The sequence below is a fragment of the Eutrigla gurnardus genome, assembly GCF_963514095.1.
Source record: "Eutrigla gurnardus genome assembly, chromosome: 8".
Lineage (NCBI taxonomy): Eukaryota > Metazoa > Chordata > Actinopteri > Perciformes > Triglidae > Eutrigla > Eutrigla gurnardus.
In genome coordinates, this window is record NC_139922.1 from 14,516,896 (window position 1) to 14,533,771 (window position 16,876).

General features: G+C 41.9%; 4 protein-coding genes across 7 annotated transcripts in view; 2 read left to right on the forward strand and 2 right to left on the reverse strand.

Moving 5' to 3' along the window:
• Positions 1–537: 537 nt before the first annotated feature.
• LOC311017027 (glutathione S-transferase Mu 4-like) lies at positions 538–2,935 on the forward strand. Its single transcript, XM_084015130.1, has 8 exons — positions 538–679; positions 1,182–1,257; positions 1,343–1,407; positions 1,489–1,570; positions 1,672–1,769; positions 1,854–1,949; positions 2,312–2,422; positions 2,534–2,935. The coding sequence occupies exons 1-8, from the start codon at positions 644–646 to the stop codon at positions 2,627–2,629; spliced, it is 660 nt and encodes a 219-aa protein (XP_083871256.1). The 5' UTR covers positions 538–643; the 3' UTR covers positions 2,630–2,935.
• A 141-nt stretch (positions 2,936–3,076) lies between these two features.
• eps8l3b (EPS8 signaling adaptor L3b) lies at positions 3,077–9,115 on the reverse strand. 3 transcript variants are annotated; one of them, XM_084015128.1, is made up of 19 exons: positions 9,041–9,115; positions 8,888–8,958; positions 8,225–8,336; positions 7,955–8,070; positions 7,812–7,876; positions 7,571–7,729; positions 7,028–7,177; positions 6,529–6,614; positions 6,316–6,449; positions 6,027–6,145; positions 5,786–5,927; positions 5,584–5,660; positions 5,364–5,438; positions 5,137–5,282; positions 4,309–4,603; positions 3,934–4,044; positions 3,765–3,850; positions 3,555–3,687; positions 3,077–3,480 (listed from the first exon to the last, which is right to left on the reverse strand). In XM_084015128.1, the coding sequence occupies exons 3-19, from the start codon at positions 8,260–8,262 to the stop codon at positions 3,439–3,441; spliced, it is 1,974 nt and encodes a 657-aa protein (XP_083871254.1). In that variant the 5' UTR covers positions 8,263–8,336; positions 8,888–8,958; positions 9,041–9,115; the 3' UTR covers positions 3,077–3,438. The 3 variants fall into 3 exon arrangements, with proteins under 3 accessions (XP_083871254.1, XP_083871253.1, XP_083871255.1); XM_084015127.1 differs by having other exon boundaries at positions 3,765–3,853; positions 9,041–9,113; XM_084015129.1 differs by lacking the exon at positions 8,225–8,336 and having other exon boundaries at positions 3,765–3,853; positions 9,041–9,095.
• Positions 9,116–9,491: 376 nt separating this feature from the next.
• atp5pb (ATP synthase peripheral stalk-membrane subunit b) overlaps positions 9,492–16,876 on the reverse strand; it is a 339,131-nt gene continuing 331,746 nt past the window's right edge. The window contains exons 2-8 of one of the 2 annotated variants that reach the window (XM_084016024.1): positions 13,958–14,027; positions 13,172–13,208; positions 12,938–13,083; positions 12,365–12,528; positions 12,108–12,233; positions 10,784–10,963; positions 9,492–9,740 (exon numbers count right to left, since the gene is read on the reverse strand). In XM_084016024.1, the coding sequence (XP_083872150.1) occupies positions 9,663–9,740; positions 10,784–10,963; positions 12,108–12,233; positions 12,365–12,528; positions 12,938–13,083; positions 13,172–13,208; positions 13,958–13,985 (759 nt within the window). In that variant the 5' untranslated portion in view covers positions 13,986–14,027 and the 3' untranslated portion in view covers positions 9,492–9,662. Of the gene's footprint in view, positions 9,741–10,783; positions 10,964–12,107; positions 12,234–12,364; positions 12,529–12,937; positions 13,084–13,171; positions 13,209–13,957; positions 14,101–16,876 lie in introns of those variants that run through there. The other variant, XM_084016023.1, reaches the window with a different exon arrangement.
• traf3ip3 (TRAF3 interacting protein 3) overlaps positions 14,628–16,876 on the forward strand; it is a 5,443-nt gene continuing 3,194 nt past the window's right edge. The window contains exons 1-7 of the mRNA XM_084015286.1: positions 14,628–14,780; positions 15,166–15,594; positions 15,683–15,827; positions 15,941–16,016; positions 16,106–16,133; positions 16,239–16,268; positions 16,709–16,804. Of these exons, the coding sequence (XP_083871412.1) occupies positions 15,199–15,594; positions 15,683–15,827; positions 15,941–16,016; positions 16,106–16,133; positions 16,239–16,268; positions 16,709–16,804 (771 nt within the window). The 5' untranslated portion in view covers positions 14,628–14,780; positions 15,166–15,198. The remainder of the gene's footprint in view (positions 14,781–15,165; positions 15,595–15,682; positions 15,828–15,940; positions 16,017–16,105; positions 16,134–16,238; positions 16,269–16,708; positions 16,805–16,876) is intronic.

Below are 16,876 nucleotides of genomic sequence, written 5' to 3' on the forward strand. Positions count from 1 at the left end.
TTTTTATTGACATGACATCAACTATGATATTTTGTAACATTTTTATTGCCTACTATTTGTTACGATATGATCACGTTATTCTATACCACGGCTTTCATGACAGACAATACAATATACTATGACTTTATTATGAACTATATCATGAGTTTTGTATCACATACTATACTGTGGCATGTCTTTGGATTTGGAGGACGCCGGAGAACCCGGAGACGTAACTGAGGCTTAACAATTCTTTAATTTAATACCATGGGCTACAAGAAATATTTCATGGCTCTAAAATGTCATAATTAAAATAATGTATTTAAAAAAAGGGGAAACACACCGAATTAAACACCAAAAAAACTGTACTCAGCTGCTTCCCCCTGTCTCAGGTGTCCTCCTGTGTTAGGTCACTGAAGGAAGAAAGGCTCAGGTGAGTTTCAAACACCTTTCTAAAGAAACACTTTGCTCCTGTTGCAAAAACAATGTGACTACCAAGGCGTGCAACCCAATGACTGATCAAATAATGAACCGTGTGACCGCCCGGTTGGCCCCGCCCCCTCTCCGGCCCGCCCCTCCCACCGCCACAGCAGAAAGAAAACCATTAAACCAGTTCACCGACTCCTCTCCGACCACAGCAGCTGCTAACTCCGACTGCCTGACAATGACAATGAAACTGGCTTACTGGGATATCCGTGGGGTGAGTTCGGCTGTCTGTCTTTGTTTGTAAAGACACGCCGGTTCTTTGCAGCCGAAGTGGGTCAAAAACACCGCGTTTTAAGCTACTTGTGTCTAAGTTACCGCTGACGCTGACGTTGTTCCCTGATTTTTTATAAGAAGCGGAGCCTCGCGCAGTTAAACGTTATGTAACCGTCTGTAACCAGGGGCGACCCCGTGTGTCCTCGTGCTCGAACTGTTACACTCACGTTATGTGTGAAGCAGCAGCCTCGTTCGTTAAATCTGAATAGCTAACGATGCCTTCAAGAGCGAGTCGGAACATCCTACTCCCCCACCTCACCCAATTACCAGAATGTAACGTTCAAGTTCTTTGTTCTCGGGACGAATTGGGGGGGGGATGGCGGATGTAAGATTTGCTGTTACCTGAGTAACAGCAAATCTGATAGTCAGACTGATAGTCCATGTGACTGTTGGCATAAACACACCAATTAACACTGTGGTTGTATAATGGTTGTATAATGCAGCTTGCCCAGCCCGCCCGCCTGCTGCTGGAGTACACCGGCACCAAGTACGAGGACAAGTTCTACGTCTGCGGTGAAGGTAACTCACCGGTCCAACTAACCAACACCTCGAAGTGTCCATGCGATACAACTGCTTCATCGTCCCTCATCTCTCTCTCTCACAGCTCCCAACTTTGACAAGAGCTGCTGGTTCGATGAAAAACACACGCTTGGAATGGACTTCCCCAACGTGAGTTCCACTTGTGAATATTAAAACGAAGAAAGACCGAGTTTAAAGGGTCAACTAATGACGCCGTCCTTCTCGCCACAGCTGCCCTACTTGGAGGATGGAGACCGGAAGATCGTGCAGAGCAACGCTATCATGAGATACATTGCTCGTAAGCACAACATGTGTAAGTATTGTGTGTTTGTTCGACAGTAATACGCATGTTTCAGGCGTGGCATCTCGGTCTTTATTCCCCAAGTTTTCTCGCTGAATCTGACACGACCACAGGTGGAGAGACGGAGGACGAGAAGGTGCGTGTGGACGTCATGGAGAACCAGTCCATGGACTTCAGGAACGGCTTTGTGAGGTTGTGCTACACTGACTTTGTGAGTACCACGTTGACATTTTAATAACACTGAATGTGTCACTTAGCATTAAGTCTTCACTAATGTCAACCTCTCTGAAATCAGGACAAGATGAAGCCAGGGTACCTCAAGGCGCTGCCCGACGTACTGAAGGACTTCTCAACTTTCCTGGGAGACAGGAAGTGGTTTGCCGGTGACAAGGTGCGTCCGTCAGCCCTTACTCAAATCTTAGGCAGTGGAATAGACTTTTTTTAAGCTGCAATTCTCCAATAGATCCAAAATCACATGCATTTGACATATTATTGCTTCACACTTGTTTTTCATACAACTTGAGCTGCTAAATGCTTACAAACGTGTCATTTGGTGAGTAGAGTAGTAAATTAGAGCTTTTCTGCTTGAAATCATAATGATATATGATAATGAGGTGAATTGGCTGATGTGTGTTAATGTGGAAGGGTTTGCTAATAATGATGACCTTTAATGTTCATAGAAAACCATGTATTAGTCCCACTACACGGTGTGTGTTTGAGCCTTCAACATGTCGAAACCTCTCTGTACTTCAGATCACTTTCGTAGACTTCATCATGTACGAGCTGTTGGATCAACACAGGATGTTCCATCCCACGTGCCTGGATGACTTCAAGACCCTCAAAGATCTTTTAGACCGTTTTGAGGTGAGAGCACTCAAATTTGCTGTGATGCTCTAACTTGGATGTGGTTGGGTAAACGGTGTATGTGTGGAGTTATCCATTTTCATTTTTAATGATATGATATCACCATCATAGGCTCTGGAGAAGATCGATGCCTACATGAAGTCGGAGCGATTCATGAAGACTCCTGTCAACAACAAGATGGCCAAGTGGGGATACAAGAAAGCGTAAAGGACAACGATCCCGTACAGAAATAACGACAAAAGCAAAGTTCACAAGTGCAACGGACTCAGTTACTCGTAAGTTCAGGACTTAAGGAAAGATTGTTTTTTATAAGCCATTTACTAGCTGGTTGTCACATACTACTTTCTGAAAAATGATCATCCAGTTCTAAACCCGTTCAGTTAAAACAAAATGGAGTAAAAAGAAATCAAGTTTGTATTGATATTTTTTAGAATCTTTAATTTGAGTTGAAGCACTTAATTCACGTTTTACATTTGAATGTTTTTTTTGACAAATTAAAGAAATTGAATATTGTACTGACTTTATTTCATTCCGTTTGGGATTCAATTGCTGTTCAATACATAACATCTAAGCATCAATTAAAAGAATACAATATAGGGTATAAGTTAAAGGGTAACTCTGTATTTTCAACTTGTCCCCATTAGTCACATAGACACAAAATATGGAAAAATATGGAAATTACCCTTTAATTATTTACAGTATGTAGCTTTGCTAACTGCATCGGATATTGACAAGAACGTGGTTGAACAAATGTCTACATACACATTCTGGGTAAATCAGTAAGGAAAACTTAACATTTACTAGAAATAACTGGAAATACATTGTAATTTTAAAATGTGCAGTAAAAGGAATTTAGTGACTCAATTATTGCTGCTAGTGATAAATTATACAATCTGTAAAAGTGCTTTCCCTTAAATAACAGAAATGCTGAAAGCAAATACTTAATGACTAAAGGTTGAATGAGAATAACTCCAGACGTTGATCTGTGGATGGAAACCAAGCGAAGCAGCCGGTCGTTAGTAGCGGCCGTTGTACGGGCCTGATGGTTCGCTGGCGAGCTGTGGGGAACAGGATGAAACGTTACTTGACGTGCTGATGTAAGAGCATGCACGTCACGCGGCGCATTACTCACTGCGATGGCTGATTTCACGGCCTGGAGCTGGAAGAAGACCTTGCCTCCTTCCTCTGGACACACGGTCCTGATTTCATCCTTGGTCAGCCCCAGGAGCAGCTTCCCAGTCAGCACCCCGAGGCTGGTCACAGTGCTGTACAGGAAAAGGTGTAAAGTCTACTTTACAGAACACATATCTTTAAGCTCCCCTCTGTACATTGTTTCACTTACATTCTGGAGAAACCTCTGTTCTCCAGCCAGGCTTTGACTTCTGCAGGAGGGGAGGTCATGTCCAGGGTCACAGAGCTGCGAGGGTCCTGCTGATAAAAGGGAGAGCGAAGAGAATAAAGGCACCTATTGAATATTGTTCAGTGGTTCCTCAGCGGAGTATTAAGCTCACCGGCAGATCTTCCATGGCGTTCCTCATTGGCTCCAGAACATTCTGAGGAACGTTGCCTTCTTCGTTGCTGCCATTACGAACGAGCCACCACTGCTTGGATTTCTGAACCACCTGTAAAAAGTCCAAATAACAAACAGCTTCACAAAAATGTTTAAAAATAAAACAAAGCTGTATCCAAAGTAGTATAGAAAAACAATGTGTGAAGTTTTAAATTGATTCCAAGCCTGGATAGATACTTCTTGGAATATAACAAATCTCTTTCCTGTCCAGGAAAACCCCAAAAATATTTTTCTTTTTACTGTGAGCTGCAAGTTTGTTCAGTATGATATAACTAGGACTTGTTTAAGGTTTATTGCAGCATATAATTAAACCCACCAGAACAACTTCACCCTTCATAATGCTCAGCTCTCGGTTGTTCCTGGCCATGAAGTCGTAAATGACCCGCATGTACAGAGGTGGCTCCCGGGGGCCGGGCGGGAGATGCTGGACGTTGTTCCTGGGCAGGGGACCGTTGTGATAAGGGAGCGGGGCGGGTGTGCTGGACGGGAAAGGTGTGCTGGAGGGGGCGGGTGTGCTGAGTGGGGCGGGTATGCTGGAGGGGGCGGGGGGCAGCCAGCCATCGTAGAACTCGGGGATGTAAAGTGGGATATCATCGTCCGGCCATCGAGATCTACGAGGTGAAGGAAATAGTCAAGTTAAAAAACAAATAAACAAAGTATAATGCTGAAGTGACTTCTTAACTTGACTTCATGAAACTTTGCTTTTAATGAGCTTTTTCAGACCTCTATGAATGATGGATTTGAGATCATTCAAACATGACAATGTAGACAGCATGAAGCAGCATGTAATTATAGGGGTTTTGGTCCACTTTCTAAAAAGACACCCTTCATGAAGAATTGGGGCTGAGGGCATGAATGATTTATAATTGATCAATAAAGTATTAGAAAATTAATTGAATATGTTTCTCATTATTCCGTTGCTGTCCATGGTGAAATTTGAACTTTGAAAGAAATTAGCTATAGTTTAAAAACAGTCCTGTTAATCATGTATTTTAGAAAGTGAATGCAGCATTACCTTTGACCTACATAAAGTAACAGGCACTACGCCCAACGTTAGGGTGTGTCAGAGCAGGTGACACAACAAGGTAACGAGCTCAATGAGAAGACTGGTGAAAGTCTGTGTGGGCTGTAAAGGTGGGCTTACCTGGGGAGGTTCCAGCAGTCTCCCAGGGACCTCCACAGGAAGTCTTCCTCCTGGTCCACGACCTGACTGAGCAGCCGCAGGGCCGCCTCCGTCAGCAGGGGTGAGAGCACAGAGGGAGGCAGGTCTGCAGGGTACTGGGGCAGAATCTATGGGGGGGGGATGAAGGAAGTCAGTATCAACCTGTCGAGGTGAAGATTAATATGAATACACTTCATGCAAAAGCTCACCACACGTAAACTAGTGAAGAAGATGTGGACAAAGTCCGGAGCGGTGGGGCTGGTCAGGGTCCCGTCCAGCCGGCCCTGTAATACAAAGAGCTCTTCAGTCACACTCCACCGCTCTGTTGCACACATTCCAGTCCACACAATGGACCATTCACACAAGAGCGTTCAAAAAACCACTGATCAGTTGATAATCTGTCTGTTAAGGATTTGATGAATTACTTACCAGCAGATTGAATCCATATTTGATTTTCTGAAGACAGGAGACGTATTCCTCCGAGGCTGGCAGACTGGCAGCAGCTGCTGCAGGGAAGGGCAAAAACACTTATCAGACACAAACCTCTGTGCTATCAGCACCTATAGGAGGCCACGTCTTCAGTAATCACTTAAGTAGGTGTGCGCCTGGAAGAAAAAAACCCAGATATTACCAGTTTTCTTCGATTTCTTCTTCTTGAACATGTTTTTCTTCTTCTGGCTCTTGTCCTCTTGCGGTAAAGAAGCTTGGTTTCCTGCAGCAGACACTTTGCCCATGAAGACCTCCAAGTCGTTTAGGACGTGGTTGAAAATGTCCTGTGAAAGAGGAGCACCCGCATGACGCACAATACACTGATATGATCCACTAATTATTATTTATTACTGGTGTAAAACAGCCCAACTGGCAGGACTGACTGTGTTCCTCTCTGTGTCCGTTTGCTCCGCGACCTCTGGGATACTCTGGGATTTATGAAGTTCAGGATGGTGCATCGTTGCTTCTTGTGGGGTGTAGCTTGGTGGAGGCGTCATATTCTCTACAAGATCAATTGTTTGTATGAATAAAACTTACTGGATAGTTTATGACCAAACCTATCGTATCAGCACAAAACCCATGAGGAGTTTGAAACTGTACTCAGAGTTTATTTTCCGTGGTGACAGATTTATTTTTTAAATATTCTCTTCTGTGGATTCGATCAAGCCGTACCTGGTTCTCTGTTCCTCCATTGGGGGGGCGGGTGGTCCGGTGGGGGCGGGGTCCTCTCTTGCTGCACAGGGCGAGGCACAACTTGCCGGAAACTTCCTGGAACATGTTGCCCGATGATATTCTCAAGATTACTCCTGAGAACAGCGATACGTGACATCTGTTAATGCGTTATTTTTCATTAATGTGATTTTATGTATTCCTGTGACATTGTACCTGATGTCAGACTGCTCTCTGCGTGGTTCCACTACATTGCCTCCTTTTCGGACTGCCTTATCCAGATCAGTCTTGACGAGATTCGCCTGACAAAACAGACCTGCTTTATATCAAACCTAATAATAATAATAATAATAATAATAATAATAATAATAATAATAATGAATGTGTTTGTATGTTATGTAAATTGATTCCAGGGTGTTTTAGTCCCATTTTAAGAGTTTTAAATGTATTTTCATGATATTGTGAATCCAGTTATTTTGGCCAGAATAATCATAATAATTATGATTATTCTAATGATCATCCAATGCCTACTTAAGAGCAGCAAAGACTGATTTTTACAAGGATAACTAAAGATATCAGCAAAAACAACAATTGTCATGAAATTGTGAGACTGATCTCAGAGACTGCACCACTCAACATGACTATCACGCCCTTCTGTGGAGGCTTTCGAGGGGGTGAAGGATGTCTCTGAGGGTTCTCGTGAGGCGTGACTCACCCCAGTCTCCTCACACTGGAAGATGAAGACCTGGGGGACGCGCTTGTTGCGTTCCTGCACGGTAACAGTCAGCAGAGAGTTGTAGGCACAGCTGTCCAACACGGCTTTGGTTTGCAGGATGGAGCTCAGAGGCATCGACTCCAGCTCCGACTTTAGAAATCAGAGTGAACGGGACAAAACGTCAGGTTTGTGGATAAACACCGCATTTACACGCAGAAGCTTTGACCCTCAGAAAATGCTCCGTTTTCTAGTTCTTTGGGTTTTTATTCTAATAAATCTAATAGTGAAACACTGAACGGCTTCTTCCATTTTGACTCATCGGACTGGAGGAAGACCCCAGGGGACACTGATGGAAATAAGTCCAGGACATTCGCCTTCTAACCCTGCCTATGTTGTATTAACTTGCACAAAAATAAATTAAATGCTAACTTTCTGCAGCACTTACTAACCTCATTAGATTCCTTTAACATATTTTTGTTACACTTTCATCCTTCTACACACTGAACACAACACGAAGGGAGTGAGACGCCTCTCTGGACCAACCTTGGTCTCGATGTCACTGAGCAGCAGATATCCACCCTGAACCTCCATGATCATCTCCTGAGGCCACAGACGACCTTTGGCATCCAGCCTCTTGAGCTTGGCCAAGCAGTTGTCCAGCGTCTTCACCTCTTGGCCGTCCAGCTCACAGGTGAACAGGTGCTGTGGAGTCAATGAGGAGACGTCAGGGTTGAAGACAGATAAAGTATGTCTCCCTGCTGATGCAGATTTAACACCCATTTACCTCCACTCTGATGTTAAAGTTGTCGGGATGTTTGTGGAGCGCCTCAGAGTACTCCTTTCTCTGCACTGATGTAAAGAATGTATTTAAAAGATGTTTTTCCCGTCATAAAACAATAAATTAGAGGAGTTTATGTGTGAGCGTACTGTATATTGATTTCCCACTGGGTCTGGACATGTTGTTTCTCTGCAGTGGAGCACCTCTGAGGTCATCATGTTGGAAAGCTCTTCTCGGCTGAGGGAGGTCCTCCGGTGAGAAACCCCTAATAAAAGCACAGCGATTGGAAGATAAACCACCAGCTGCTCGGGAGTGTTTTATCATGAAAGGGTGTGTAAGGGATCTAATTAGTGCTCAAAGGATTAACCAATTTAATTCCAGCTTCTGGGGAACCTGAAAGTGATATCAAACTTACTAACCTCGGGGAATATGAGAAAGGTCCACTGTTTCCAAACATTTTCACGCTTGTTCTTTTTTTTTTGGAAGAGCTAAATCTTGAGCTTGGCTGAAAACTGTTGAAGCCAATCCAACCTGAAAGAAAAGATCTCATGCTGCTAATGTGACACAGTACAAGTTGCCAAAACTACACCGGTTTTACGTGAAAGCAGGACAGATGGCTGCATAGACCCACTCGGATGAGACGGTAATAGAATTTGACAGCTTAGACACTATATATAACCTTTGATGGACAAAATAGAAGGTTAAAAGTTGGATCACAAGCAATAAAATGCACCATTTCTCAGTTCTGCACACTAAGCAGGTTTTACTGCTTCAGTCCCAGTTGGTCTGGCACGAGCTGGAGCCATTAGTGTGGCTGATTTTGATTACACAGTTTACCATTAGCTTCTAATGGCTACAGGTGCTGCTATTCAGCAACTGTTACATATCTTTGAAAATTAAATGCAAACAGAAGCAGAGGGATATTTACAGTTATACATAGTTATACATTCATGGTTAAAATGAACAAAGATGCTGTAATTATACTTGAAGACTTCCCTTCATGGCTGTACACAAAGCAGAACAATTAAGAGTATTTGAAGCAAAGATACAAACTCTAAAAACGAATTCAAACTAACACATACCTGCTGGATCGCACGTTGGCTGAAAGATGAGCTTCCTCACAAACACACTTTCTTCAAGAGCATTTCCATTTCTAAACAAAGACGTAACGCCACCGTCAGTCAAGATTTATTCAACCTCCCTTCATTACAACCTTTGCATAATTTATGGATTACCCATCAGTGTCAGCTCTGCTCCAGTGTCATCTTTCCCTTCTTTTAAACAGATTTTTCTACCAAGCAGAAAGAATCTGCTCCTCGCAGACTGACGAGAAATCCTTCCTTCACTTCCTGCTTGAATTCGCCAGGATCAAAGTGCAATGATCTGTCAAGTGTGACGGATCTAGAGGCTCGGCCCTACTTGAGGAGAAGTATTTGTCGTGTGGTGAAAGGCAGCGTATATGTGGCTCGTTATGAGTCCAAAGGTTTAGAAATTATTCACGGTATCTCCTTCGAAGTGATCAAAGGTCTTCAGAGCTTCAGAAAAACGCCCTTATGCAATTATCTAGCTGTAGCATAATCTATTGCAGCTATAAAATGGTGACGGTAAGAACGTTCCACATCACTGACATCACTGGCAAAATACGTAAACGCTGAAAGAAAGAAAAAAACAAACTAGACTGTTAGGTTGAATAAGAGAACCATTTATTTTACCATCAGCTGACTGAATACTGTACACACCCATAACATATCGACAGAGACAATCTTTGAAGAGGAAATAGTTTATTCTGTAAAGAAAAGTGTCGTCTTGGGGCCATGAGTTGGGGATCAAAGAAGTCTTCTCTGAAGACTTGACAGTTTAAGCTGTAGCTCTTGCTTGAGTGGCCCTTGCCAGAGCCTTCAGGTCGGTGATGCACTTGGCAATGCTCTCTTTCTCCTGAAAATAAAAAAAGTACACACACAGTAAGAACAAAAAGCATCACAGGTCAGTTAGAAAACCTAGCTTTTTTATAATATGGAGAGTAAATCAGTAATGAAACAATGAATAGGGTTTGGTAAATGTTTAAGAACCGGTAGTCGTTTTTTTTATGTTGTTCTTAATTACACCTATTACAGAGAGCAGTGAGTGTGGTGCATTATGGGTTGTTTGTAGCCTGAATGGTTCGAGGCTAGAAAGTGTTTTCAAGTCCGTTCAGTGTTTCTTTTAGAGTGGCTCAGTTTGAAATTGCATGCTAAAATACTATTCACACCAAGTATGATGAAAATTCAGTAAGTAGTGCATTCCAGCTCCACAGTATGTGCACTGATACTATATTGTTTACTAGATTAGCAACACATTTTGAGTATGCGACATGAGATAACTGAACATACTCAACTGCCCCAAAATGCATTGTGGCTCTTCAGACTGTAGAATGGCAGACTGCAGCTCAAACTGTTAATTATTTTTAATAATTAACTCGTTGGATAACATAATTTAAAGTATTGGTGAGTGAGGTGAAGGGACAGTTAAAAATCTCACATATTATGAAATATACTGTTCAAAACACATTTAACACTAAAATATTTAATCATTTTAATTACCCTTAAAATAATGCTAAGGATCCCCTCATGGGACCTCTCTACAGGGGAGCCCAAATGTGTGATAAATCATTTTCATTTGGTGGTAGCTAGGACTAGTAACACTGTGCTCATAGACATACATCTAGAGTTAACTTCTGTGTGAGCAGTCTGCTGGGAATGGATTACTTCATTAATTTAGTAGGCAGTACATACTGACCGAGTATGTCGTACGCTTAGTCATTCCTAAAAGTCCTGACAATGAGATGTTGAATCATGAAAACAACGTGGCACTGATCTAAATTGTTTATCGACATAAAGCCTAGCGCAACAGTAAATCAGTCTCTTCTCATACGTTAACATCCTCACGGAGACTCATCACCCAGCTGCAGGCTTCAGACAGTTTGATACAAAATGACTAACCTGCTGAGGAGTGATGCTGCCGACGACGCTCTTCTCCACCCAGTTGACCATGTGCTCCTGCTCCATCCGGGCGTGGAGGTCCTGCAGCGCCACCTGGTAGTCCAAGCGCCTCTTCACCTCATTGGTCGCCATGTGTAGTCTCTCTCTGTAGTTGGTCTCCAACAGCATGGCCACGTTGTTCTGGGGAGAAAAGAGGAGTCCATGCAGACCTTTTAACCATATTGTAGAAACACGACAGTCTTTTCTTGAGTTGCTAAAATGTTTGCTTTGAACGTCCAAATCAGTATTTGAATGTATCAGTTTTATATAATTTAGACTAAAAAAAGTTATCTCACGTTATTCACTAGTCATCCAAATTCATTATGAGTAATTATCATATGGATAGTGCGGTTGGTTGTGTGTAGAGGGGTGTGTGTCGTTTCAGCACCATCCCTGGCAATGAGACACATTGGAGGAGTTTGAGGCTACAGTCTTTTTATTCATTCATTTGTTTACATTTTTTGTATGGGCTAATGCTGTAATGCATTTGATTATTGCACATTTTGTAGCAATTTCTATAAAAACAAAAAACCTTGAAGTCCGATTTTTGTCATCTCTCATCTCTCGTGTTGTGGTCTGTGAATTATCGTGATGAACCGGGTCATGACTTCAGAAAAGAGACATTGCTGTTTTTCAAATGGATTTTTAAGAGTTTTAAGCACATTTGATGATTATCGGGATAATATTGTGAATCACTATTATTTTGGCCAATAATCGTGATATGATATTTTCATACTAATTATATTCATGAGGGCAGTCAACTCTAAGGTGACATCTCCAAAACTAGGCAACTCACATCAACACAAGTAAAGGGAGAAATATGCATTTTGATTTTGAGGATAACTGTGCCTTTGAAATAGCCATTACTGAAGGAAAGAAGAAAAACATCAATATGCTACATGTGAAATATCACTCAGTTATAACCTGGATATTTTTAAACGGACTAACGAAATGTAAATTAATTACTGCAGTTCAGTGAGACAGCTAGCTGATGTGTTACAAAGATTAGTGTCAACGATAATTATTATTATTTTTAAATTTGTAGATTAATTATCTATTTTTCTTATTGTATTACATTTCCACACATTAATAACCATTGCAGGCTTACATTGCTAGTCTGTGTGACGTTATTGCAATTTCTTCTTGCTACCAGCAGAGGTCAATAAACATAAATAGTTGAGGCAGCTTCCATCAGTCAATATGGATTGTTGTGTAAATATGAAGCGGTACAGTTTGAACAGTGAAGACATTGAAAAATAAAAATGGACAGGTCGATGCTGCTTACCCTTTTAGCGTCAAAGAGCATTGACTTTCCCTCTACTCTCCACTGCTCCTTATTCTCATCCTCAATAGCCTGAGCCAGGCTGGTCATGGCAACGTCCTTCACTTCCTGAGCCTTGGCCACTTTGTCCTGCAAGCATACAAACAACAGGATCACATAGGTTATCAGTTATCTTTGTACAAAAATAAACATGCACAAGCTGAAATCTTAAAAGTATTATCCTGAAAAAAAAGCACAAATCCGTATGGTTGTAGGCCTACCTCATTCAGTTTGTCAGCAACAGCTGCAACACTTGGACCAAATTTCTTGATACCATAGATGATGACGCCACCGATGGAAGCGGCAGCAAAGGTCTCATGGTTGATAACGTAGATTTCCTTGGAAAGCATGTAAAGGAGGAGGCCAGTGCCCAGCATGTAGGGTCCTTGTGAGAAAAAGAAGATGTAGATCATTTTTTCAATTGTCAGCGAAGTTATGTTCATGCGGCTTATTTTTTTAATGCTTATTTTAAAGAGGACATACAAAGCATGATTGAAGCTAACCACAAGTGTCACCTATGCATGGGTCAAGTGTGCACATTATCCCTTCATGTATGTTTTTATAGATCATGGTCAACTTGAGGTCTGTTATTTAATCACATGCAATGACTTGTTGAAAATGTTTTGCGTTTACATTATATTGCAGGTATGATGTCACATTAATAAACTATGTAATTATTGTATGCAAGGGAAAGGTTATAGTGGTATTCCAATTGTCAGTGTTTCACATAGGATGTCTTTTTTTCTTATAGAAATGACATAACTGAAAGTGGAGTCTTGCTTCTGGCTACTGACCTGTGACTCCAGTTTTGGGGTACAGGAGCTGGAAAATCTCATCTGGGATGATTCCATGGCGGACTTTGCCTCCCTTCTCTGGCAGAGGGGGCACCGGGGCCAGACTCTGGGACGATGTGTGCAGGGAGCGAGACGCCTGGACCAGACTGCGGGAGACAACATACATTAGATTTCTTGTTGCTAAAAACAGATCAACGTGATATAGTAACAAATACAGCAAATAAAGACACATACCCAGCTCCGAGGGGGCTGCTGCTTTTCAGGGCACCGCCTGCAAACAGAGAGACAATGACACAAGTTGAATAACGCTTGTTTTCATTCTGTTTTAAATATGTTTGGTTGTTTTCTTGATTGGTCCAAACGTTTATAAAGCCGCTGTAGGAAAGCTGACTCATTATAACGTCCTCTGGGGTTAAATTCATTGCAGGACTGGTGTGTTAACAAAGTGCAACTAATAACCAAGTTCACTGTACAATGACAGAAGTCAACAGATGCCCCGATACAGGATGGAGGCCCGATGGCAGCACATTATCCACCGATATAAATGCATGGTAGCCACTAGGCTGGCTTCAAATTAACAACCTGTGAAAGCATTAAAATAAGAGATGGGCTTTTGTTGGATTTGCATTGTGAAGACAGTAGAGTTGCAACACTAAGCTGTCAAAGAGGTGACATTTACAGGCGTGCAGGGCTAACGCTAGCTAAAGTAGCTATCTAGCTGCGGTCACCTAACGGGTAGTGATGTCTGCTATACTGGAAACGCAACACAGCCAACGGTATTATCAATATCCCTCCACGGGATATACGCAACAATCTAGCTCTAGTTTTTGATCTTATGTCTTGCTTGTAGTTACCTAAGCCACTTAAAGCTAGCATTAGCACGTCTCTCATTCAATGTGCGGCCTTCACTTTACCCTTCAGCTTCACGTTCACTTTAAACGTTTCTCCTACCTGACAGTTTGGTTACGTCAGAGCTTACAGAGTTTTGAAATATTAAATTAAATAAAGAGTATTGCATACCTGACAGAATAACGACCCTGGACAGCATGTTTGAAGGATGAAGTGCCGAGTTCTTGCTACACCGGGCACCCTTGTTTCGGCTTCTTCGTGCCCTTCTGCAAAGAGCCACAAGGATGGCGGAAACACGAGATATCCTCCCGAAGCATCGCGAGAGTACAGTAGAGCTCCTTTTTTTTTTTTGTCATTACAGGAATCTACCACGAGATGTCGATATACGCAAAGAGTCTGCCCTGACGTTGAATTTGGATAATTCATATTAATGGGGTAGAATTTGAGTTTATGCATGATCCGGAGTTTTGGGTTATTTAATCTCGAAAATACTCACGAATTAAGTAAAAAATACTCAACTAAATACTCAATAAGTCAGTCAGTTTAATTTAAAAAAACACATTCACAGGCACACACATCACTGGTAAATGTTGAAGCGAATGTCATTTGCAGCTTCTTAACCCATTTTGATGAAAAATTAGACCGCTGTTATGAAAAAAGTAAATTTCCATGAGGCAACCACACTAAAACCGCAGAACTCTCTCCTCCTTGCACTGAGTTTTATCCCAGGCTGCATGCAGGGGGAATTGTCTGGGTCTGTGTGTAATCTTGAGGCCCACCCGTGTATGGCATCAGCTCGATGCAAGTGGCTGCTGAGATAGAGGAACATATGACGCTGTGGTTCTCTTCACTTCCTGTTAAAATTATGCTCGACAGAAACAGCTACATGTGAAACACAGACAAAAAAAAACCCCCGGACACTATTTCAGAAGAGTGAGAAAATGGATGACTTCTCAATGAAGGCTCTTCTCCACGGAATGAGATGGCATTGTAGGTAAGATCTATCGAGGTTTTCTGCTTAGTAACATTTTTGTCTTTGCGTTATCTTGTACATTTTTGCATGTAAATGTTGTACATACGGCTCACATACTTGTGGAGCCCCAACCACCGATATTTTTCTTTGTTTTACCAGGAAAAACAATCTCTCAAAATTAAAATATCAGGAAAGGCGCTGGAGAAATGTAGATTTTTACCATTGAAGTTTAAGTGTTTTCTATGTTTATGGAAAAAGCCTACAGTTTATCTTCATAATGCACCGTCAAACTCACTTTAAAATGAACATTTTTGCTACCTATAACACAGAAATATCAGTAAATAGTTAAACTAAAGTTTACATGCTGAATAGTTCATCATTATAAGTACTTATACATTGTTTTCAGGGTCGAGGCCCTGTAACAGCCAGAGGAGCTGCCATGGATGCCCTGGCTGTCAGTGTAATACAGCTTTCCCCAGTGAAACACTTTGACCGAATAGTGGACATCCGAGCAGAGAAACGCGAACACCTGCGGGGACGCAACAACGTGACTTCATGTCGCAGCCCCAACAGAGAGCTTAACACAAGACTGATCAAGAATCAGCTGAAGGAAAAGAGACATCTTGAATTCCTGAGGAGGAGATCAGTGAGCCCAGAGCCTTGTAGTTTGAATACTACAAACCGTTCTTCAAGGAGAAAACCTTCACCAAATACGTCTAAAATGAAACAACAAAGTTCCATCAGCAAGTCAGAGACAAATGTCCAAAACACTCCCACCACTAACGGGAGGAATCCAATGGTGATTTTAACCGATGGCCCAAGCACCAGCAACTGGGTAAATATACCTTTGATGTTAGTTGTCGTGTTTGTTTCACCAGATTCATGTTTCACATACATCATCTTCTCTCCCCTCGTTTCCTCAGGCGTCGTTATGGTCCGATCAGGTAACACAGATGAGGCAAGAGAAAGGTCATGCAAGGAAGCAAGCATCTACCTCCACCACGGTGACGAAGGAATCAAACCAGCACAGGACGAAGAGCACAGATAAAAGAGAGAACAGTATTAACGGTAAACGTCTTGCCTAACATAACAAGCATTCTGCCCAGAAACTGTGAAATTATCTTATATTCTGCACTAATAATGCTGGGTCTATTTTTTCTTGTTTTCTCTCTCCTTCAAAGCTCAAAAAATAAACATCAAGAAAAATGAACATATTCTCCAAGCAAAGATATTGCAAGAGACGTCTGTGCAGACAGAGTGAGTCAATTTAAATCTGTAATTTGATATCAGAGACAGCTGTGATCGGTGTTTTCTTTTTCTACAATGAGGTATTTTCTTATTTGCAGGTCTGGTTATGTCACGCTCAAAGAGTCTGTAAGTCGCTTCATTCACTGCAGTTCTGAATCATGTGGCATATTTGAAAAATGTAATAAAACATGAGGCTGTTTTTTCATCAGTCTCTTATCTCTTACATAACAGGATCTTCTGAAGTTGAGTGACTACTTGCAGGTAAACCACACACATCCAAACCATTCTTCCTCTGATGAATGAAAAGTTAAAATCATAATTATGAAACTCTTTTTCTGAGTCAAACACACTCAAGGATTTTACTGTGACAGCTTTACTTGTTCTGCTATGACCTGTGGCTGTTGGCTCATGTTCGCAACCTTCAGTCAGACTTTTCTCTTCTTGTGCTTCTGTCGCACTACATTTAATATCATCCCATAATCACCACTTGTGGCTACTGTATGTTTTAATGAGTTTTGCTTTGTGTATGTGAAGCGACTGTAAGCACCGTGAAGTAAATCGCCTGCCATTTAATGCTCGAGACAAAATAGAAAAATATTATATTTCTCACAGTGAGATGATACAGAACAGAAGATGCTGATTGACTTTAGTCACGCTCAGTCTGTATGTTTTTGTCTCTTGTGTTGTGTGTTTTCTGCCAGGAGGCTCTGTGGAGAGAGGAGGCCTTGAAGAAGAAGCTGGCAGCCCTCAAGGAGAGCACGTCAGGCCTCATTACCTCCTCCAACAAAGTCTGGACGGTACGACTCTCCATCAGTATGCACAGCCTATCACCCAGCACGTCCACTGTTTCACAGCTTCTCTTGTTTTAG